Source organism: Oncorhynchus mykiss, chromosome 17 (assembly GCF_057628025.1).
Source record: "Oncorhynchus mykiss isolate SJ-2025 chromosome 17, ASM5762802v1, whole genome shotgun sequence".
In the NCBI taxonomy this organism is placed as follows: Eukaryota; Metazoa; Chordata; class Actinopteri; order Salmoniformes; family Salmonidae; genus Oncorhynchus; species Oncorhynchus mykiss.
In genome coordinates, this window is record NC_143038.1 from 65,721,976 (window position 1) to 65,739,685 (window position 17,710).

The window sequence follows — 17,710 nt, forward strand, 5'->3', positions numbered from 1 at the left end:
GTGAAATAAAAATATATTTATTTTTTAAATTACGTTAAAAAAATGTTGAAGTTGGAAGTTTTACATACACCATAGCCAAATACATTTAAATCTTTGTAGAAATTCCCTGTCTTAGGTCAGTTAGGATCACCACTTTATTTTAAGAATGTAAAATGTCAGTATAATAGTAGAGAGAATGATTTATTCCAGCTTTTTTTCTTTAGAATTAGAATTTGGTAGCATTGCCTTTAAATTATTTTACTCATGTCAAATGTTTTGGGTAGCCTTCCACAAGCTTCCCACAATAAGTTGGGTGAGTTTTGGCCCATCCTCCTGACAGAGCTAGTGTAACTGAATCAGGTTTGTTGGCCTCCTTGCTCGCACATGCTTTTTCAGTTCTACCCACAAATGTTCAATAGGATTGAGGTCAAAGCTTTGTGATGGCCAATCCAATACCTTGACTTTGTTGTCTTTAAGCCATTTTGCCACAACTTTGGAAGAATGCTTGGGGTCATTTTCCATTTGGAAGACCCATTTGCGACCAAGCTTTAACTTGTTGGGGATAGGAGGCAGTATTTTCACTTTGGATGAATTGCGTGCCCATAGTGAACTGCATCCTACTCTGTCCTAGATTGCTAATATATGCATATTAGACCTGGCACGTCTAGCAGAGGGAGCCATCGCCTCATGATGTATACTCCGTCTGTCACCAGACCTCGACGAGTCTCCCCCTGGTGGCTGACCTGCTGTGCGCCACCCCCCCCCCCCCTCCCATGGTCAGTGAACAGGGTGAAGTGGGTACCTAACAGGTAATACTTAAGAGTGTCTAGCGCCCACTTCAACGCTAGACACTCTTTCTCAACAATAGAGTACTTTTTCTCTCTGTGTATCAGCTTTCGGCTTATGTGCATGATGGGGTGCTCCTCCCCATTGTGTATCTAGGACAGAACGGCCCTTAGCCTAACATCACATGCATCCATCTGGACCAACATCGGCACCTGGAAATCGGGCGTTACGAGAATCGGATGGGAGCACATCGCTTCCTTCAGCCGCCTAAATGCCGCTTCGGTCTGGTCTGTCCATTTCACTGTTTTCGGGAGGCGGGCCCTGGTTAGATCAGTGAGGGGGGAAGCTATAGCCGCAAAGTTGGGGATAAACCGGCTATAGTATCTTGCCAGTCCCAGGCCGGAAGGACTTGACCTGTGTCTTGGTGAGTGGAACGGGCCAGTCACTTACCGCATGAACCTTCCTCTCCTGGGGCTTGACGTTCCCCCGTCCGATCAAATATCCCAGGTACTCCACCACCTCGAACACTAGTTTGCATTTCCTGGGGGTTCACTGTCAACCCTGGCTTGTCTGAGAGCATCAGGCGCGTCAGGTGCTCTTCCCAACCTTGGCTGTGGTTGGTCACTGCGTACTGCTGGTGGGGTCGAAGTAGTTTGTCCATCAGGCGCTGGAATGTGGGCGGGGCTCCGCGGAGACCAAGCGGGAGTACCTGGTACTGATATAATCCATCTGGTGTCAAAAACGCTGTCTTCTCCCGGGAGGAGGCTGCCAATGGTACCTGCCAATATCCTTTGGTCAGGTCAAGGGTGCTGATGAACCGGGCCTTTCCCAATCGGTCAATGAGCTTGTCCACCCTCGGCATGGGGTAGGCGTCGAACAAACTGATGTCGTTCACACCACGGAAATCATTACAGAAGCACAGGCTACTGTCCAGTTTGGGCACCAACATGATGGGACTGCACCATGCACTGTTGGACTCTTCAACAACCCCCATCCTCAGTATAACCTTCACTTCCTGCTTCACAGCCTTCCTTTGGGCCTCAGCAATCCAATATGGCCTCTTTCGTACCGTTTCCCCGGGCCGGGTATGGATGTGGTGTTCAATAAGGGTCGTGCGGCCCGGCTTCTCGGAGAACAGCGCTGTGTTCCCGATCGACGAGCTCCCTGAGCTCTTGCTTCTGGGCCGGGTCAAGGTCCTCATTGCTTGGGACCACCACTGATACCGTTGGCATCCTAGGTTCGTACCATAACATGGCCAAGGCTGTCCTCTCGTGCCACTTCTTCAACAGGTTCACGAGGTAAATCTGTTGAGGTTTCCGTCTCCCCGGCTGCCGTACGCGATATTGACACGTCCCAGCTTCTCTATCATCTCATAGGGCCTGTGCCATGTTGCCAGGAACTTACTTTAAGCCGTGGGGATTAAGACCAACACCCTGTCTCCCACCTGGAATTCTCGGGGCTGGGTTCCTCGATTGTAGACCTAGGCTTGGGCCATATGGCTGTCATCCACTCCCTCATCATCTCCATGTACTCTAAGGGGGTCGGCTGGGCTTTCCACAACTCCTTGGCGAGGTCCAGTAGGACGTGTGGCCTCCTCCCTTAAAGGAGTTTGAAAGGGGAAAAACAAGTGGAGGACTGGGGTAGTTCTCGGATTGAGAACATTAGATGGGGTAGTAGCTGGTCCCAGTTCTTCCCATTCTGCTCGATGACCTTCCGCAGCATTTGTTTGAGCTTTTTATTGAACCGCTCGATGAGCCCATCTGTCTGCGTGTGAAAAACAGAGGTCTGGATCTGCAGGAGAGCACACAAATCTTTCATTAGGCGGGACATAAACTCAGTACCTTGGTCTGTCAGGATCTTGTTCGGGATGCCCACCCAGCTGAAAGGTGGAACAGCTCCCGGGCGATTCTCTTGGATACCGTCGCCCATAGGGGAATGGCCTCGGGATACCGGGTGGCATAATCTAGTATTACCAGGATGTACCGATGTCCTCATGCTGTTTTTACCAGGGATCCCGCTATATCCATGGCGAAGCGTTCAAAGGGAACCCCACTATGATCAGTAGGGGGACCAGTGTGTTTCGGAAGTGTGCTTTTGGGGCAGTGATTTGACACTAGACAGTAGTCTTCCATGGCCCTCCTCATCCCAGGCCAGTGGTACCGGGCAGCGATCCGTTCCCGGGTCTTCTCCATTCCCAGGTGCGCCCCAACAGGTGGGTGTGGGTGTGAGCCACCGTCGGGGCAGCAACAATATCTCTCGAAGTTCCCCTGTTGGCGTGACACCTGACACGAAAGGTTATTCTTGATTTGGAAATGGGGGTATCGCCAGTCACTCACCCCGGAAGTAACTGTCCATCCACCGCTATCACTTGGGCTGCGGAGGCTTTCAAGTTCGGATCCTCCCACTGGGCCGTCCCGAATTGTCCCCTCAGTTGGCCCCCAGCGGGTGTCTCGATTTCGAGGGGTAGGCTGGGCTACAGTGGGTTTGAGGTCGTTTGGCCCTGCCGACTGTTAGTTCGGGGTACACAGCAGTGGGGCTGTCCTTCCGTCCCCTCGAATGGGTCGCCGACTCGGCCCTGCTCCCACTCAGCAGGGCCTGAGTGTCCTGATGCATCTCCACTGCTTCCAGGAGGCCCTCCAAGGTCTGGGGCGCACATAGACTCACTGCCCTCTTCATGTCGGGGGGTAGTGCCCTTAAGAAGCGATCCAGGACCACTTTGTCTAGGATTAGAGAGGGTGGATACATCGGTTGGAGCCATGCCCTGGTGAAGCACAGTAGGTTGCTCATCTGGGGTCAGGGGGCTGCGTCGGTTATGAACCTCCAGTTGTGGAATAGTTGAGCCCGATGGAATAGTTGAGCCCGATGTAACCGTAGAAGCTGACTATCTCCCATTTGAGTCCGTCGTAGTTAGCCGCCTGTTCATCGTTCAGGTCCCAATACGCCTTTTGGGCATTCCCAGAGAGGAACGGGGTCAGCAGACTTGCTCACTTCTGCCTTGGCCATCCTTCCCGTAGCGCTGTCCGTTCAAACGTACAGAGGTATGGTTCGATGTTATCATCTTCCCTTAGCTTGGTTAAAAACTAGTTTGGATGTGATTCAGTAGACGCCCCTCCTTGTAGCTTCCTGATTTACTCAATGAGGCGGACATTTTGTAGTCGCTGTTCCTCCCGTGTTCTTTCCTGAACTGCTTGTTGGGCCCGGACAAACTGAGCTATCAACTCGTCCATGCTGATGCTGCGTAAACGTCAACCCTGATCTAACCAAGTTAACAGATTGCCCGCATTCTCCACCACTTGTGGCAGACCAGGGGGTTTGGTCAAAACGCTTACACAGATCAGACACGGACAGAGTAGGATTAGCTTGGTTTCAAGGGTGTTTATTTGAATTACAAACCAAAATAAAAGAATAGGTCTCCCCGATGAGACCCTCTTCGGGTTACCGTCTTCTGGGATCCAGGTCTTGCTGTATCCTGTGGAGAACAAAAACTGAACTCCCTCCTTTTACCTCTGGAATCGTCCCCAACTATACAGTAATAACCTTTCTTCCCCCAGTACCTTCTCCCGTGTGCTGCCCTTCTGGCAGCTTTATGGGACCCGTCCAGAAGGTGAGCAATCAGCCCTTGATTTACTCACCAACCACAATCAGCCCCAATTAGTCCTGGCCGGAGAGCCCGTCGAGACCTGGCACGTCCAGCAGATGGAGTAATCGCCTCGTGATGTATACTCCGTCTGTCACCAGGCCTCGACGAGTCTCCCCCTGGTGGCTGACGTTACAATAAGGTATTTCAGTTTTTTATTTTTAATACTCAAAAAATTCAAATGACCTGTTTTCGCTTTGTCATTATGTGATATTGTGTGTAGATTGATGAGGATTTTCAATATTTGATTTACTCCGTTTTAGAACAAGGCGGTAACATAACAAAATGTAGAAAAAGTAAAGGGATCTGAATACTTTCCGAATGCACTACATATATTAGGACAAGCAATGTCGAAGTGACATGGACTAAAATAGAGTAGAAAATAATACAGCATATACATATGAAATTAGTACAGCTAAATTTAAACATTATTAAAGTGACTAGTGTTACATTGTTAAAGTGGCCAGTGATTCCATGTCTATGTACAAAGGGCAGCAGCCTCTAAGGTGCAGGGTTGAGTAACCGGGTGGTAGCCGGCTAGTGACGGCTATTTAACAGTATGATGTCCTTGAGATAGAAGCAGTTTTTCAGTCTCTCGGTTCCAGCTTTGATGCACGTGTACTGACCTCGCCTTCTGGATGATAGCGGGTTGAACAGGGCGTGGCTTGGGTGGTTGATGTCCTTGATGATCTTTTTGGCCACCGGGTGCTGTAGGTGTCCTGGAGGGCAGGCAGTGTGCCCCCGGTGATGCGTTGGGCACACCAATAATAATAATGGCACAAACCAACCTCTGCTGGGATGTGTTCTGGAGAGAGCAATTCTATAGATATACATTTTGTAGAACAGACATCACACTCTATCATGAAGAATAATAAATACTGTCAGCTCTATTCAACACAATGTAATTTCTGTCTTGCCAGAATGAGTGTCTGAGTAAATTAACTATTAAAAAGTGTCATGCTATTTCAAAATGTATTCCACTGGTCTCAAGATGAGTCCACTCCACAGAAGGTAAAAGTCCACCATAACAAAAACCACATCTAGGTAGCTGGGTGTGCCTTTTTTGTCCATTGTTAAGACACTAGCTGTTCATCTACATGTCTATTTGCGCCACTTTTTTTGGTCATGTGAGAATAAATTGTTGTGTCCGAGACAAATTTGGGTGGTTATGAGTCACATCGACCATTACATCCAGGAGGGGGGTGTCAAGATATATATAGTGGACCTGTGCTTGTCCTCTGTGTACTCATAACATACTTCTTACCCCTAGTCCCACTCCATGTTGGTTCGTCCTGTTGACGTGTCTCTGTCTCTGAAGAACAGATGGCTTTACACATAAATCCTATTAGCAACTTTCTGCTGATGGTGAACCATTCAGTTCAAGGCTCCTCACTCTCTTAATTAACCTCCATTGTGTTGAATTGCCTCATTTTGTCTTTCTTTTTACTAAGAACGTTTTTGGTAAAGAGGAGTTTGTAGTTTATTAGAGCCGAAGTCACTGGCCACACCATGTCTGCAGAGAAGGTAACGTTATAGAAACTGTGTTTTGAAGAGCTTTTGTTGTTGAAAGGATGTGAGAGAGGGAATAATGGTGATGAACTTAGAGCATTTCTTTACGTAGCATTTTGATTCAGATATACCGTCATGGTGTTTAGATGAATACAGATGAATGACTTAAAGTTATTCCCTCTAGATCGTTAGACAATTCACTGGATAGAAGACCAGTTGACCAGTAATCAGATTATTACAACAGAATGCTGCTGTGGTATTGTTACAGTTATTTTTTATTTTTTTATTTAACCTTTATTTAACCAGGCAAGTTTATTTAACTAGGTATTGTTACAGTTGTACAGTTGTAGTTGATTTCCCCCAGCCTGGACTGTTGTGCATAGTAGTGCTGGTTATGAAGAATTAGCCACCTAGTTGTGTGGAGGTTCTGGGATAAATGTGCTGTAGTGTGGGAAAGACTTGGGAGGTGGTTCTATGTTGTCTGTCATTCATGAAACCAATCATGTCTCTCCTCCTATTTTATGGACATAGTACCGAGATTTATTTCAGAAAGAGTGTTGTAAATGGACTGTGGTTGTCATTGGCTATCACGTCATGGTGAAAAACCCACAGGTGGTAAGATGAGAGTGGATCATTTGCCTCTTCCTTCTCTGCCCCACCGTCAGAGACCTCATGTCCATTAAAACTGAGGGGGAAGGATTTACCTATCTGAAGGATACAAAAATATGAAAAATATTGTTTCCTTAAACATATTGATGCAATGATTTTGAATTCGGTCATCAGTTCCCCCCCTCACAATTGCCTGACGACTTTGCCTGTAGGCTGCCATTACTCAACTGACAGCTTGTCTAAGGTGAGGACAGAAATAGAGCCACATCTTAATCGGATTACCGTGGACATCCATCACTGCACCCCGTCAGACAGTGTTCAAATGACCAGCAGGATCACAGTGGATGACATCCTTATTCTCTGTGTCTTGGGATGCTGGGTTGTGCTGTGTTGTTTTGTGGTGTGGTGTGTTGTGTTGAAAGGGATTTCTGGGAGGTTGGTTGACATAATACCAGATCAAGGCTCATATAGTGGACAACTGTCTGGTTACTGTGGGAAATGGGACTAATTGGGAGAGAAGCTGTATGTGCTTGTGTTTGAATAGAGTTGGATTGTCCAGTGCACTTCCAACTGTACAAGAGTGTTTTTAAGAATGCAAGTAAAACATCTGCCCAATTTTAATTACATTTGCATTGATTTAAAAGTCCAGAGCCATTACTTTCTATACTTATTTTCCGGAGCAGCCTTGTGCAGTTGATATGTAAATCTCTAAAACACTATTACTACAACTAATATACAACTACTTAATCTCTGTAACACTGGATGTGACGCAACATGTTCACGTGACTGAGGCAGCTGACTGTGATTTTCTCAGTCCTGACCAGTTTGTTAGGTCACTGTGTCAGGTTACATAAAATAGATTAACTAGAATATTCTAATGATTATTATCAGTTCCAAATGAAGATATTAATGGATTGATTACTATTTCCTTTTTGAAAGCAAATCAGTTTTAAGAGAATGTCTTGAAAATATGCATTTTTGGATAATCAAGTGTACTGTATTTGTAGTAGTGTGATTTGAAATGTACAGTGTTTGACTTGTTTCTGTCTCCATACCTTTCTGCTTGCATATTCCACTGTCTTTTGAATGGTAAGTCACTAAAATCCTCATGCTCCTAAACACACATTTCCAGTGGTGGGAAAAAAGTACATGCATATGCAATAAGTGAAAACACATAATCTAACTGGGGACAGCTAGCTAACATAATGTCAGAAAGCATGATGCGCTTGCCAGTTAACTTTCATCATATTTCTGAGTTGGTCAGATATTAGTTTAGAAAGACTTGAAATTGGCATGGGAGCTAACTAGCTAGCAAGCCACCAGCTAGATGCTTATCAAAGGTAGATAGGTTGTTGGTTAATTTTACAAAAGAAATCGACCAATATACAGTACCAGTCAAAAGTTTGGACCCACCTACCCATTCAATTATTTTTTTTTAAATGTTTACTATTTTCTACATTGTAGAATAATAGTGAAAACATCAAAACTATGAAATAACACATATGGAATTTGAGTTTCTTCAAAGTAGCCACCCTTTGCCTTGACGACAGCTTTGCACACTCTTGACATTCTCTAAACCAGCTTCACCTGGAATGCTTTTCCAACAGTTTTGAAGTAATTACCACACATGCTGAGCACTTGTTGACTGCTTTTCCTTCACTCTGCGGTACAACACATCCCAGACCATCTCAATTGGGTTGAAGTCAGGTGATTGTGGAGGCCAGGAAATCTGATGCAGCACTCCATCACTCTCCTTCTTGGTCAAATAGCCCTTACACAGCCTGGAGGTGTGTTGGGTCATTGTCCTGCTGAAAAACAAATAATTGTCCCACTAAGCGCAAACCAGATGGGATGGCGTATCGCTCCAGAATGCTGTGGTAGCCATGCTGGTTAAGTGTGCAATGAATTCAAAATAAATCACGGACACCATTTTATTTGTATTTTTTTTATTTTACGGATAGCCAGGGGCACACTCCAACAGTCAGCATAATTTACAAACAAAGCATGTGTGTTTAGTGAGTCTGACACATGAGAGGTAGTAGGGATGACCAGGGATGTTCTCTTGAATTGGACAATTTTTCTGTCCTGCTAAGCATTCAAAATGTAACAATAACTTTTGGATGTCAGGGAAAATGTATGGAGTAAAAAGTACATTATTTTCTTGAGGAATGTAGTGAAGTAAAAGTACAGATAAAGTACAGATACCTCCAAAACTACTTAAGCATTTTAGTACTTTATTTTTACTTAAATACTTTACACCAGTGCCCATTGACATAAATGCATGCTTCATGCAAAAGGTAGTTACAGAGTTTAATGGTTGTGATAGGATGATTAAAAATATTGTAGTTATTCCACAATACTAACCTAATTGACAGAGTGATAAGAAGGAAGCCTGTACAGAATACAAATATTCCAAAACATGCATTCTGTTTGCAACAAGGCACTAATGAAATACTGCAAAAAATGTGGCAAAGCAATTAACTTTTTGTCCTGAATACAATGCGTTATGTTGGGGGCAAACCCAATACAGCACATTACTGAGTACCACTCTCCATATTTTCAAGCATAGTGGTGGCTGCATCATGTTATGGGTATGTTTGTAATCGTGAAGGACAAGGGAGTTTTTCAGGATAAAAAATAACCCGGAATGGAGCTAAGCACAGGAAAACTCCTAGAGGAAAACCTGTTCAGTCTGCTTTCCACCTGACACTGGGAAATGAATTCACCGTTTAGTTGGACAATAACCTAAAAGACAAGGCCAAATCTATACTGGAGTTGCTTACCAAGAAGGCGGGGAATGTTCCTGAGTGGCCGAGTTACAGTTTTGACTTAAATCAACTTGAACATTTATGGCAAGACCTAAAAATGGCTGTTTAGCAATGATCAATAACCAATTTGACAGAGCTTGAAGAACTTTGATAATTATCATGTGCAAATGTTGGAAAATCAAGGGCTAACCCAGAAAGACTCACAGCTGTAATCACTGCCAAAAGTTCTCCTACAAAGTATTGACTAATGGATGTGAATATTTATGTAAATTAGATATGACTGTTTTTCCTTTTCAATAAATGTGCTTCATTTTCTAAAAACATGTTTTCACTATTTCATTATGGGGTATTGTGTATAGATGGTTGTGAAATTTTAAATTCAGTCTGTAGCACAACAAAATGTGGAATAAGTCAAGGGGTAAGTCAACACTTTCTGAAGGCAATGTAGATCTGAAATTATGATTTTCTCCTTACTTCATATCTGTGTCATCTGTCTCTGGTGTCTGACACTCTCTTTCCTCTCCTCATCTCATACCTGACTCTTCTTCCTATAGATAATGCTTTATAGAAGCCAAAGAAGAAGAAGGCAGAGACAGCGAGCTCAGCCACCAATGGTGCCGACGCAAAGCCCAAAAAGACCAAGAGCAAGAAGAGCGATGACCTGTCTGGAGAGGAGAGTCCTGCAGTTCAAAGTACGGACAGTTCAGATGAGATATCTTCCAAAGAGATATATGGAAATTATTGTGTAAAAGATCACCAGTATTTTGCCAGCAAACAGACCCAGGCGAAGTGAACTTGCTGCCAAAATGTTGTTTCTTAAACAAATCATTTTTATCTGAGACAGAGTGAGCGGCTTAAACATGTAATGAATAAATATATCAAAACATTACATTTCTTTGGAGGTCATCCCTCTCTCAATCTTCTTAACGATGTTGTTTCTTTTCATTACGTTTGTCAAATAGATGGAAAAAAGGTAAAGAAAAAGAAAGCAGATGAAGAAAAAACTGAAAAAGAGAAAGAGAAAGGGAAAGGGATAGAAAAAGAGAAAGACGAGCCAAAGAAGAAAACAAAAAGTGTGCCAAAGAAAAAGAAAGGTGAGCAGTCAGAAACATAACTGGTATTATGCCCAAGGTGAACTGCATGTGATAGCATCAAAACTTCTGTAAAACCCAATAAAATGTACTCTTCTTTTCTGCCCAAGGTTCAGATACAGAAGATGACGACGATGATGATGAGGAAGAGACTCCACAAAAGAAGACAAAGAAAAAGACCACGAAGGAAGGTTCTGAAAAAGATGGCAAAGATGGCAAAGAGAAGAAATCCAAAGCTAAAGGTGGACAGATGTATAGGAAAGCAATTTTCTTAAAGGAGTTAGTACACAACAAGAATAAGACCTGTTTTAAGAGGATTAGGTAGGAGATTGAATTGTAATGTTGAGTGAGAGGAAACACTAGTCCTGCACACGAGGCGGAAGGCCACAGCCTTATGCTGTCATCACCTAACAAGCTGTTGCAGATTACACAACAAGACAGTGTGCAAAACATATAAACGAAATAGCATCACTGATAGAAGTATTTTCGTCTCACGTCTTTTTTCAGATGACAAAGAGTCTGACAAAAAATCTAAGAAAGACACCAAGAAAAAGGAACCAGCTTCTCTGTTCTCTGTAAATGGAGATAAGGATAAGTCAGACTCCAAGAGCAAGAAGAAAGGTACAGTAAGCCTCAACACTATAGCTTTAAGTACTAATTTTAAACTGCTGCAACTTTAGGGATAATGATTAACTTTATAGTTGAGAATCAATAACCCATCGTCATGTATGATTTGTGTCTAAACATCTCCAACATCGGAAGTCTCACACCCCTTTTGCAAGAGCACATACTGCAGTGTCACAGTACCGTTGGTAAAGCACTGTAGGTACACTGTGAAACGATCATAACCTGAAGTGGATTCTCTTAAACCAGCAGCCAAATCAGATAGTGAAGACAGCGAACCAGAAACCAAGTCCAGCAAGTCAAAATCAAAGAAGAAGGAGAACGCCAACCCAGCATCCATGTTCTCAGCAGGGGGGGAAAAGGACAAGGACAAAGACAAGGACAAAGACAAGGACAAGAAGAAGAAGAAGAAAGGCAAGTGTTTTCTGTTATAATTAAATACAGCTCCGGTGTTTGACCGTATTCCTGCTGGTCAGTAAAATAAAGTTGTCTGATATTTCCCAACGTTCTATTTCCTACCAGCCAAAGCATCAGACAGTGATGATTCTGACTCCGAAGCAGAAAAAGGAAAAAAGAAAAAGGGAAAAGGGAAGAAGAAAAAGGTTTGTCTGTTTAGTTAGCTAGGTCATAGTCTGTTTATTTAGCTAGGTCATAGTCTATTTATTTAGCTAGGTCATAGTCTGTTTAGTTAGTTAGGTCATAGTCTGTTTAGTTAGCTAGGTCATTGTCTGTTTAGTTAGCTAGGTCATAGTCTGTTTATTTAGCTAGGTCATAGTCTATTTATTTAGCTAGGTCATAGACTGTTTAGTTAGCTAGGTAATAGACTGTTTAGTTAGCTAGGTCATAGTCTGTTTAGTTAGCTAGGTCTCAGTCTTGCCACAGTGATGGCAGGTGGGGTATACAATTCTGCAATCCTTTAATAAAGTATTACATATAAATTAACCTAAAAGGTCCCCAAATGAACATTGGTTAAAGATGCTGATAAGCTTATAACCATATTCTTTCCTGTCCCACATCCAGGAGGAGAGGCCTCCGTCCCCGGACATTGAGTTTGACAGCCTGGAGGAGTTTGTTCTGCAGCCAGCCCAGCAGGGGGTGACTGTCAAATGTAAGGTGACCCGGGACCAGAGGGGCTTGGACAAAGGCCTATACCCCACATACTATCTCCACCTGGACAATGAAAAGAAGGTGAGGCACTCTCAGAGGACAGGTTTAGGGGGTTTACTGTCACACACAGCTTTAGAGATTTGAGATTCATTTTGAAACCAATCCGAGATGGAGCCAACGCGCATAAAACCAAGTTGTGGACTTGTGATACAGTATGATTTGCATTTGAGGAATCATTATCCAGGGGATTAATTATGTGTTTTTACAGGTCTTTCTACTTGCTGGGAGAAAACGAAAGAAAAGCACAACCTCCAATTACCTTATCTCCATAGACCCCACAGACTTGTCTCGGGGTGGAGAAAATTTCATTGGAAAGTTGAGGTATGCTGTAACCTACATTCATAGCTCAAACTGAAGAATTTCCATAAAACATGTTTTATTGCAGCTGTAATCAGGCATTTCATAAACTTGTGTAATTCATGAAGTGATTCTTTAAGCATGTGTAATTCACGGAGTGATTCTTTACACTCCATAGGTCCAACTACTTGGGCACGAAGTTCACAGTGTTTGATAATGCACTGCACCCAGACAGAGCTCTACCAGACATGTCCAACGCTCGCCAAGAATTAGCAGCCATTATTTACGTAAGGCATTGAAGTGTACATTAATTAACCATTTATAAAGGTTTTTCCAAAGGGTTCATAAGTATTTTATAAATTGCTAATTATTATGGTGTAGTAAAATGGGTTATAAAGGGTTTGTAAAGGGGCTATAAGTATACTGAGCAAATATATAAATGTAATATGCAACAATTTCAAAGATTTTACTGAGTTACAGTTCATATTAGGAAATCAGTCAATTGAAATACATTCATTAGGCCTTAATCTATGGATTTAACATGACTGGGAATACAGATATGCATCTGTTGGTCACAGATACCTTATAAAAAAAGATAGGGGCCTGCATCAGAAAACCAGTGTGACCCCCATTTGCCTCATTCAGCGTGACTCATCTCCTTCACATAGAGTTGATCAGGCTGTGGATTGTGGCCTGTGGAATGTTGTCTCACTCCTCTTCAAGGGTTGTGTGAAGTTGCTGGATATTGGCGTGAACTGAAACACGCCATTGTACATATTGATCCAGAGCATCCCAAACATGCTCAATTGGTGACATGTCTGGTAAGTATGCAGGCCATGGAAGACATGGGACATTTTCAGCTTCCAGGAATTCTGTACAGATCCTTGCGAAGTGAACTGTGCATTATCATGCTGAAACATGAGCTGATGGCGGCAGATGAATGGCACGACAATGGGCCTCAGGATTTCGTCCCGGTATCTCTGTGCCATCGATAAAATGCAATTGTGTTTGTTGTCTGTAGCTTATGCCTGCCCATACCATAACCCCACCGCCCACCATGGGGAACACTTCACAATGTTGATGTCAGCAAACTATTCGCCCACACAACGCCATACACGTGGTCGGCGGTTGGACATACTCCCAAATTCTCTAAAACGATGTTGGAGGCAGCTTATGGTAGAGTAATGAACATTACATTTTAGAGTGACCATTTATTGCCCCCATCACAAGGTGCACCTGTGTAATGATCATGCTGTTTAATCAGCTTCTTGGAATGCCACACCTGTCAGGTGGATGGATTATCTTGGTAAATGAAAAATTCTCACTAACGGGTGTAAACAAATTTGTTCACAAAATCTGAGAGAAATAAGCTTTTTGTGCATATGGAATATTTCTGGGATCTTTTATTTCAGCTCATGAAACATAGGACCAACACTTTACATGTTGCATTTATATTTTTGTTCAATGTAGTTCATAGACTGTTCATTATTAGATTGTTATTACAAAATCTTAGTTTAAATTGATCTATGATGGAATCCAACTTCCCCAAAAATGTCATTCCTAATTCCGCTTCTTATCTCTCTGACTTTTGGGTATAGGAAACAAATGTCTTGGGAATGAAGGGTCCCAGAAGGTTGACCGTTATCATCCCAGGGATGGGCAAGGACAGTGAACGAGTACCCATCCGACCTCGCAGTGTAAGCAAACCGTTGTACTACAGATGCCACTCTGTCAGAGTTATGGATGAGGACGGAACAGCAGTACTGTTCATCATGATTTCATCTTTGTAGGACATGACATGCTGTGTAAGCTACATACAGTATGGTACAGTATATCTGATGATTATATCACATTATTCGTCATTGTCCATATTGTTATTGTGACCAGCTGGGTCGTTCCACCAATTTGGTGCCTTTTGAGATGTGTTACTCGATAAAACCATTACTTGATGTCACCTAATTTTAACATTCTGTCATAAAGACCACATGTTCAACTTCATAAAATAGATATTTTCCTATTTCAAGATGTTAAATAAAAATGTGACTATAGCAAGTGCTTAGTAATAAGTGCTAAATAAAGTAACAGGGTTGACCGAAACAGGTTTGATCGAAACAGGGTTGACCGTAACCTGGTTGACTAACAGGGGTTGATTATATATTATTAAATCATCCATAAATCCCCTTGTGCCATGGAGAATGGAAGCTTATTGTGTACAAAAGGAAGTGGTAATTGAATGTAAACTTCACAATTATGATTTATTTTTACATTCTAGCCTGTCTATCTATGGGTAACAGTGTTGACGTGTTATGTTCGACCCGCTCAGTTTTCCACTAGAAAAATGTCCAAAAAGGGTACAACCAGCTCACCTGCTTTTACTCTATGATTTCACTATTAGATGTCAAATGTTTATTTTAAAAAGGAAGTTTCACCATATTCAAATGGGAGCTCAGTTCACGTAACAGGGTTGACCTTAAAATGGGGGACAGACTTAAATAAATCACTAATCACATGAAATAAATAATCTTCAGAAATGACAAAGCAACAAAAGCAACAAAATAACTCAGGCTTTAAAAATGTTTGAATTTTGTGGTCTATATTAAATTAAAGGACACTTCATTGAATATAACAGGCTTTTAAAATTCTATATTTGTGGAACATTTCTACTTAAAATGAAAATGGGACGCAAAAGGCACTAATTTCATGGAACGACCTAGCTAATGTTGCTGCGTTTCTTCCACCCCCATTTCTTCAGGACAACGATGGTTTATTGATGAAGTTCCAGAATAGAAAGTTGGACAATCTAATCGAGCTCCACAACAAGACCCCCACGTGGAATGAGGAGACGGCGTCCCATGTGCTGAACTTCAACGGCAGGGTCACACAGGCCTCCATCAAGAACTTTCAGATCGTCCACAGCAAGGATTGTGAGAAGAGTCTCAAACCGCAATCATTACATTATTTACATATTGTTTATTTTTAGTACATATCATAAATAATACAGGTGAACAAAAGTCAAGTTGAATAAGGTTGAATAAAGTCACAAAATGTAATTTGCCATTTCCCTGTTAAGAATGTAAATGTTAAATGTTTTTTGTGTGTTTAAAATATTTTATTTATTTTCTTATTCTAGTGGACTATATTGTGATGCAGTTTGGACGAGTAGCAGACGATGCCTTCACTCTGGACTATAGCTACCCTATGTGCGCAGTGCAGGCCTTTGCCATCGCTCTATCAAGCTTCGATGGCAAAATAACCTGTGAATAAGAGGGAATCATTTAGGCTCTGGTGCCTCCTCAAGCTGCTGCAACTCGTTATTGGCACCATTACTCAACATCAGTGCAAGGTACATGGAAGGACGGAAGTCCTAGATGGAATGGGGGTCCAAGTGCATTTCATATCACATGGACTGCCTCGGGATTGTTTTGTTTGTTTGTGTCTCATTGCAATGATAATCATGAGCTTTTCTGGGAACGAGATTATGTTGACCAATTGGAGATCCTTGAGTGCAGTGAAGGACGTGAGGGGATGCTGATGCACCATGCAAGTCTGAGCACTGGAGCTTTGGTGCTTTGGCATTACACCATTTCAGTGTAGGGGGATGTGGACCAATTGGGGGATGAAAGTGACATCTGAAGAGTGAAAGCCTATTTTCCACCTACATCAATGCTTTTATAGCATAGTACATGTCCGATATTCGTTCATTCTGTTGCGTTTAATTTGGAATACAAATCCAGTAATGTGTCGCTAAAAAATCTATCTATTGGTAAAAAAATGTATATATTGGTAACACAAAACTGTGTCTACGTGGACTTATAGAAAATGAATTTAAAAACATGTCAAAGTATATTTATTTAGGCCTACTTTTTCTTATTATTTTTAGGGTTACATTTGTTTCCATGCATTATTTGTGGTATTTCCAGATTATGAAATTGACTTAATTTTACAAATTAGAGGTTTCATTGTGAACAGTCATGAGGCAGAGGTATAAGGCAATATGCTTGTACCATGTGACTGTGGGCAGTCACAAGTATTTCTCTAAACATCTCATTTGCTGTTCTCATTCCACTCAAGTGACAATTTTGATGTTGTTCTGATACCTGCCTTTTTAAGTTATATGTTCTCTCTTCGGCTAGATTCTGTCTTTGTATGAATCGTGTGGACAAGAGCCTTATATTGACAGATATTGACAAATATAAGGCACTGATGTGGACCATTGTTGTTTTGATAAGGATAGTTAATATATGTTCCAAAGGTAAACAATGCATTTCAGTCTCTTGTGAACTTCTCTTGAATGAAAGTCAAAGTGCAAGCTTGAAGATAACATGCTCAATAATGAATTAATCTGCAAATAAAATATGACATGTTTAAAATGAATTCTTACAGGATAAATGTATTTGCATACAGTAAACACCCAACATTATGCTGTATAGTTTACTGTGCATTTGACACAGTACTATATTAGTGTTAACTTGATAGATAATTGTCAACTCAATGCTCCCTGGGAACCTGCATTGATTCGACATCTTGCTTTTGAATGGCAATGCTTTATGACACAATGTCAGCAGTCAGCAGCAGAACACTGGTTTCAAATGAATCAGTTGTTCGTTTTCTAGTTTTCTGAGACAGTCGTACTGTTTTGTAGATGTTGTTGCCTTACAAAATGTGGGGTAAGAGAAGAAACTTGATTTTAGGAGGAAAAACCTGTTTGGGCTGACAGCTGAGGATCCTGAGAGCAAGTGGAAGGTGTGCTCTCTGCCCGAACCTGCTCCGGCAGTTGTCCAAACTCGCAGAGGCAATGAAGCTAATCACAGACAAGGTTTTTGGACAATTATGTGCACACTTCCTCAGAGTTGTATTCACAGAAAGTTGTCTTCTTGAAGTGTCCATGTATAGTTAACAGAGCGAGTTATGACTAAGACGCTATTATTTTACCCACACGTTTTCTTTTGTCGTCTGTAATTCTCTAGAGGAACGCTACTTAAAAAAGACAAACATATTTTCAGCAGCAACCAATCATCCTATTAGCAACGTAGGCCAACTTCCAATGCCAACAATCGAAATCATTATTTTTACCAACAGAGGGAGCTATTCTATTGTCAGATGTGAATAGGTATACATGTTCAAATGAAAGCTTCTAAAACATTTCATGAATTCGAACCTGAAAGGGTTTACATCATGGAGTTTGACACTCTTGACATGCATAATGACATTTTCGACCTATATTCGACCTTACTTCAGTGGAA

At 42.0% G+C, this 17,710-nt stretch overlaps 1 protein-coding gene across 1 annotated transcript; it reads left to right on the top strand.

Annotated features, from left to right (window-relative positions):
• The first annotated feature begins 1,056 nt into the window (after positions 1-1,056).
• tulp1b (TUB like protein 1b) lies at positions 1,057-16,841 on the top strand. Its single transcript, XM_090206324.1, has 13 exons — positions 1,057-5,926; positions 9,857-9,980; positions 10,251-10,382; positions 10,490-10,621; positions 10,887-11,000; positions 11,253-11,423; positions 11,526-11,605; positions 12,024-12,191; positions 12,379-12,491; positions 12,646-12,754; positions 14,066-14,164; positions 15,220-15,391; positions 15,598-16,841. Exons 1-13 carry the CDS (start codon positions 5,912-5,914, stop codon positions 15,729-15,731), a joined length of 1,563 nt encoding a protein of 520 aa, XP_090062450.1. The 5' UTR covers positions 1,057-5,911; the 3' UTR covers positions 15,732-16,841.
• Positions 16,842-17,710: the final 869 nt, after the last annotated feature.

Bases quoted from the DNA above. Each gene is read 5' to 3' on its own strand.
- tulp1b (XM_090206324.1), top strand. The intron at 10,383-10,489 runs GTGAGCAGTCAG...TTTCTGCCCAAG, and splicing joins TGTGCCAAAGAAAAAGAAAG to GTTCAGATACAGAAGATGAC. The intron at 12,755-14,065 runs GTAAGGCATTGA...TTTTGGGTATAG, and splicing joins AATTAGCAGCCATTATTTAC to GAAACAAATGTCTTGGGAAT.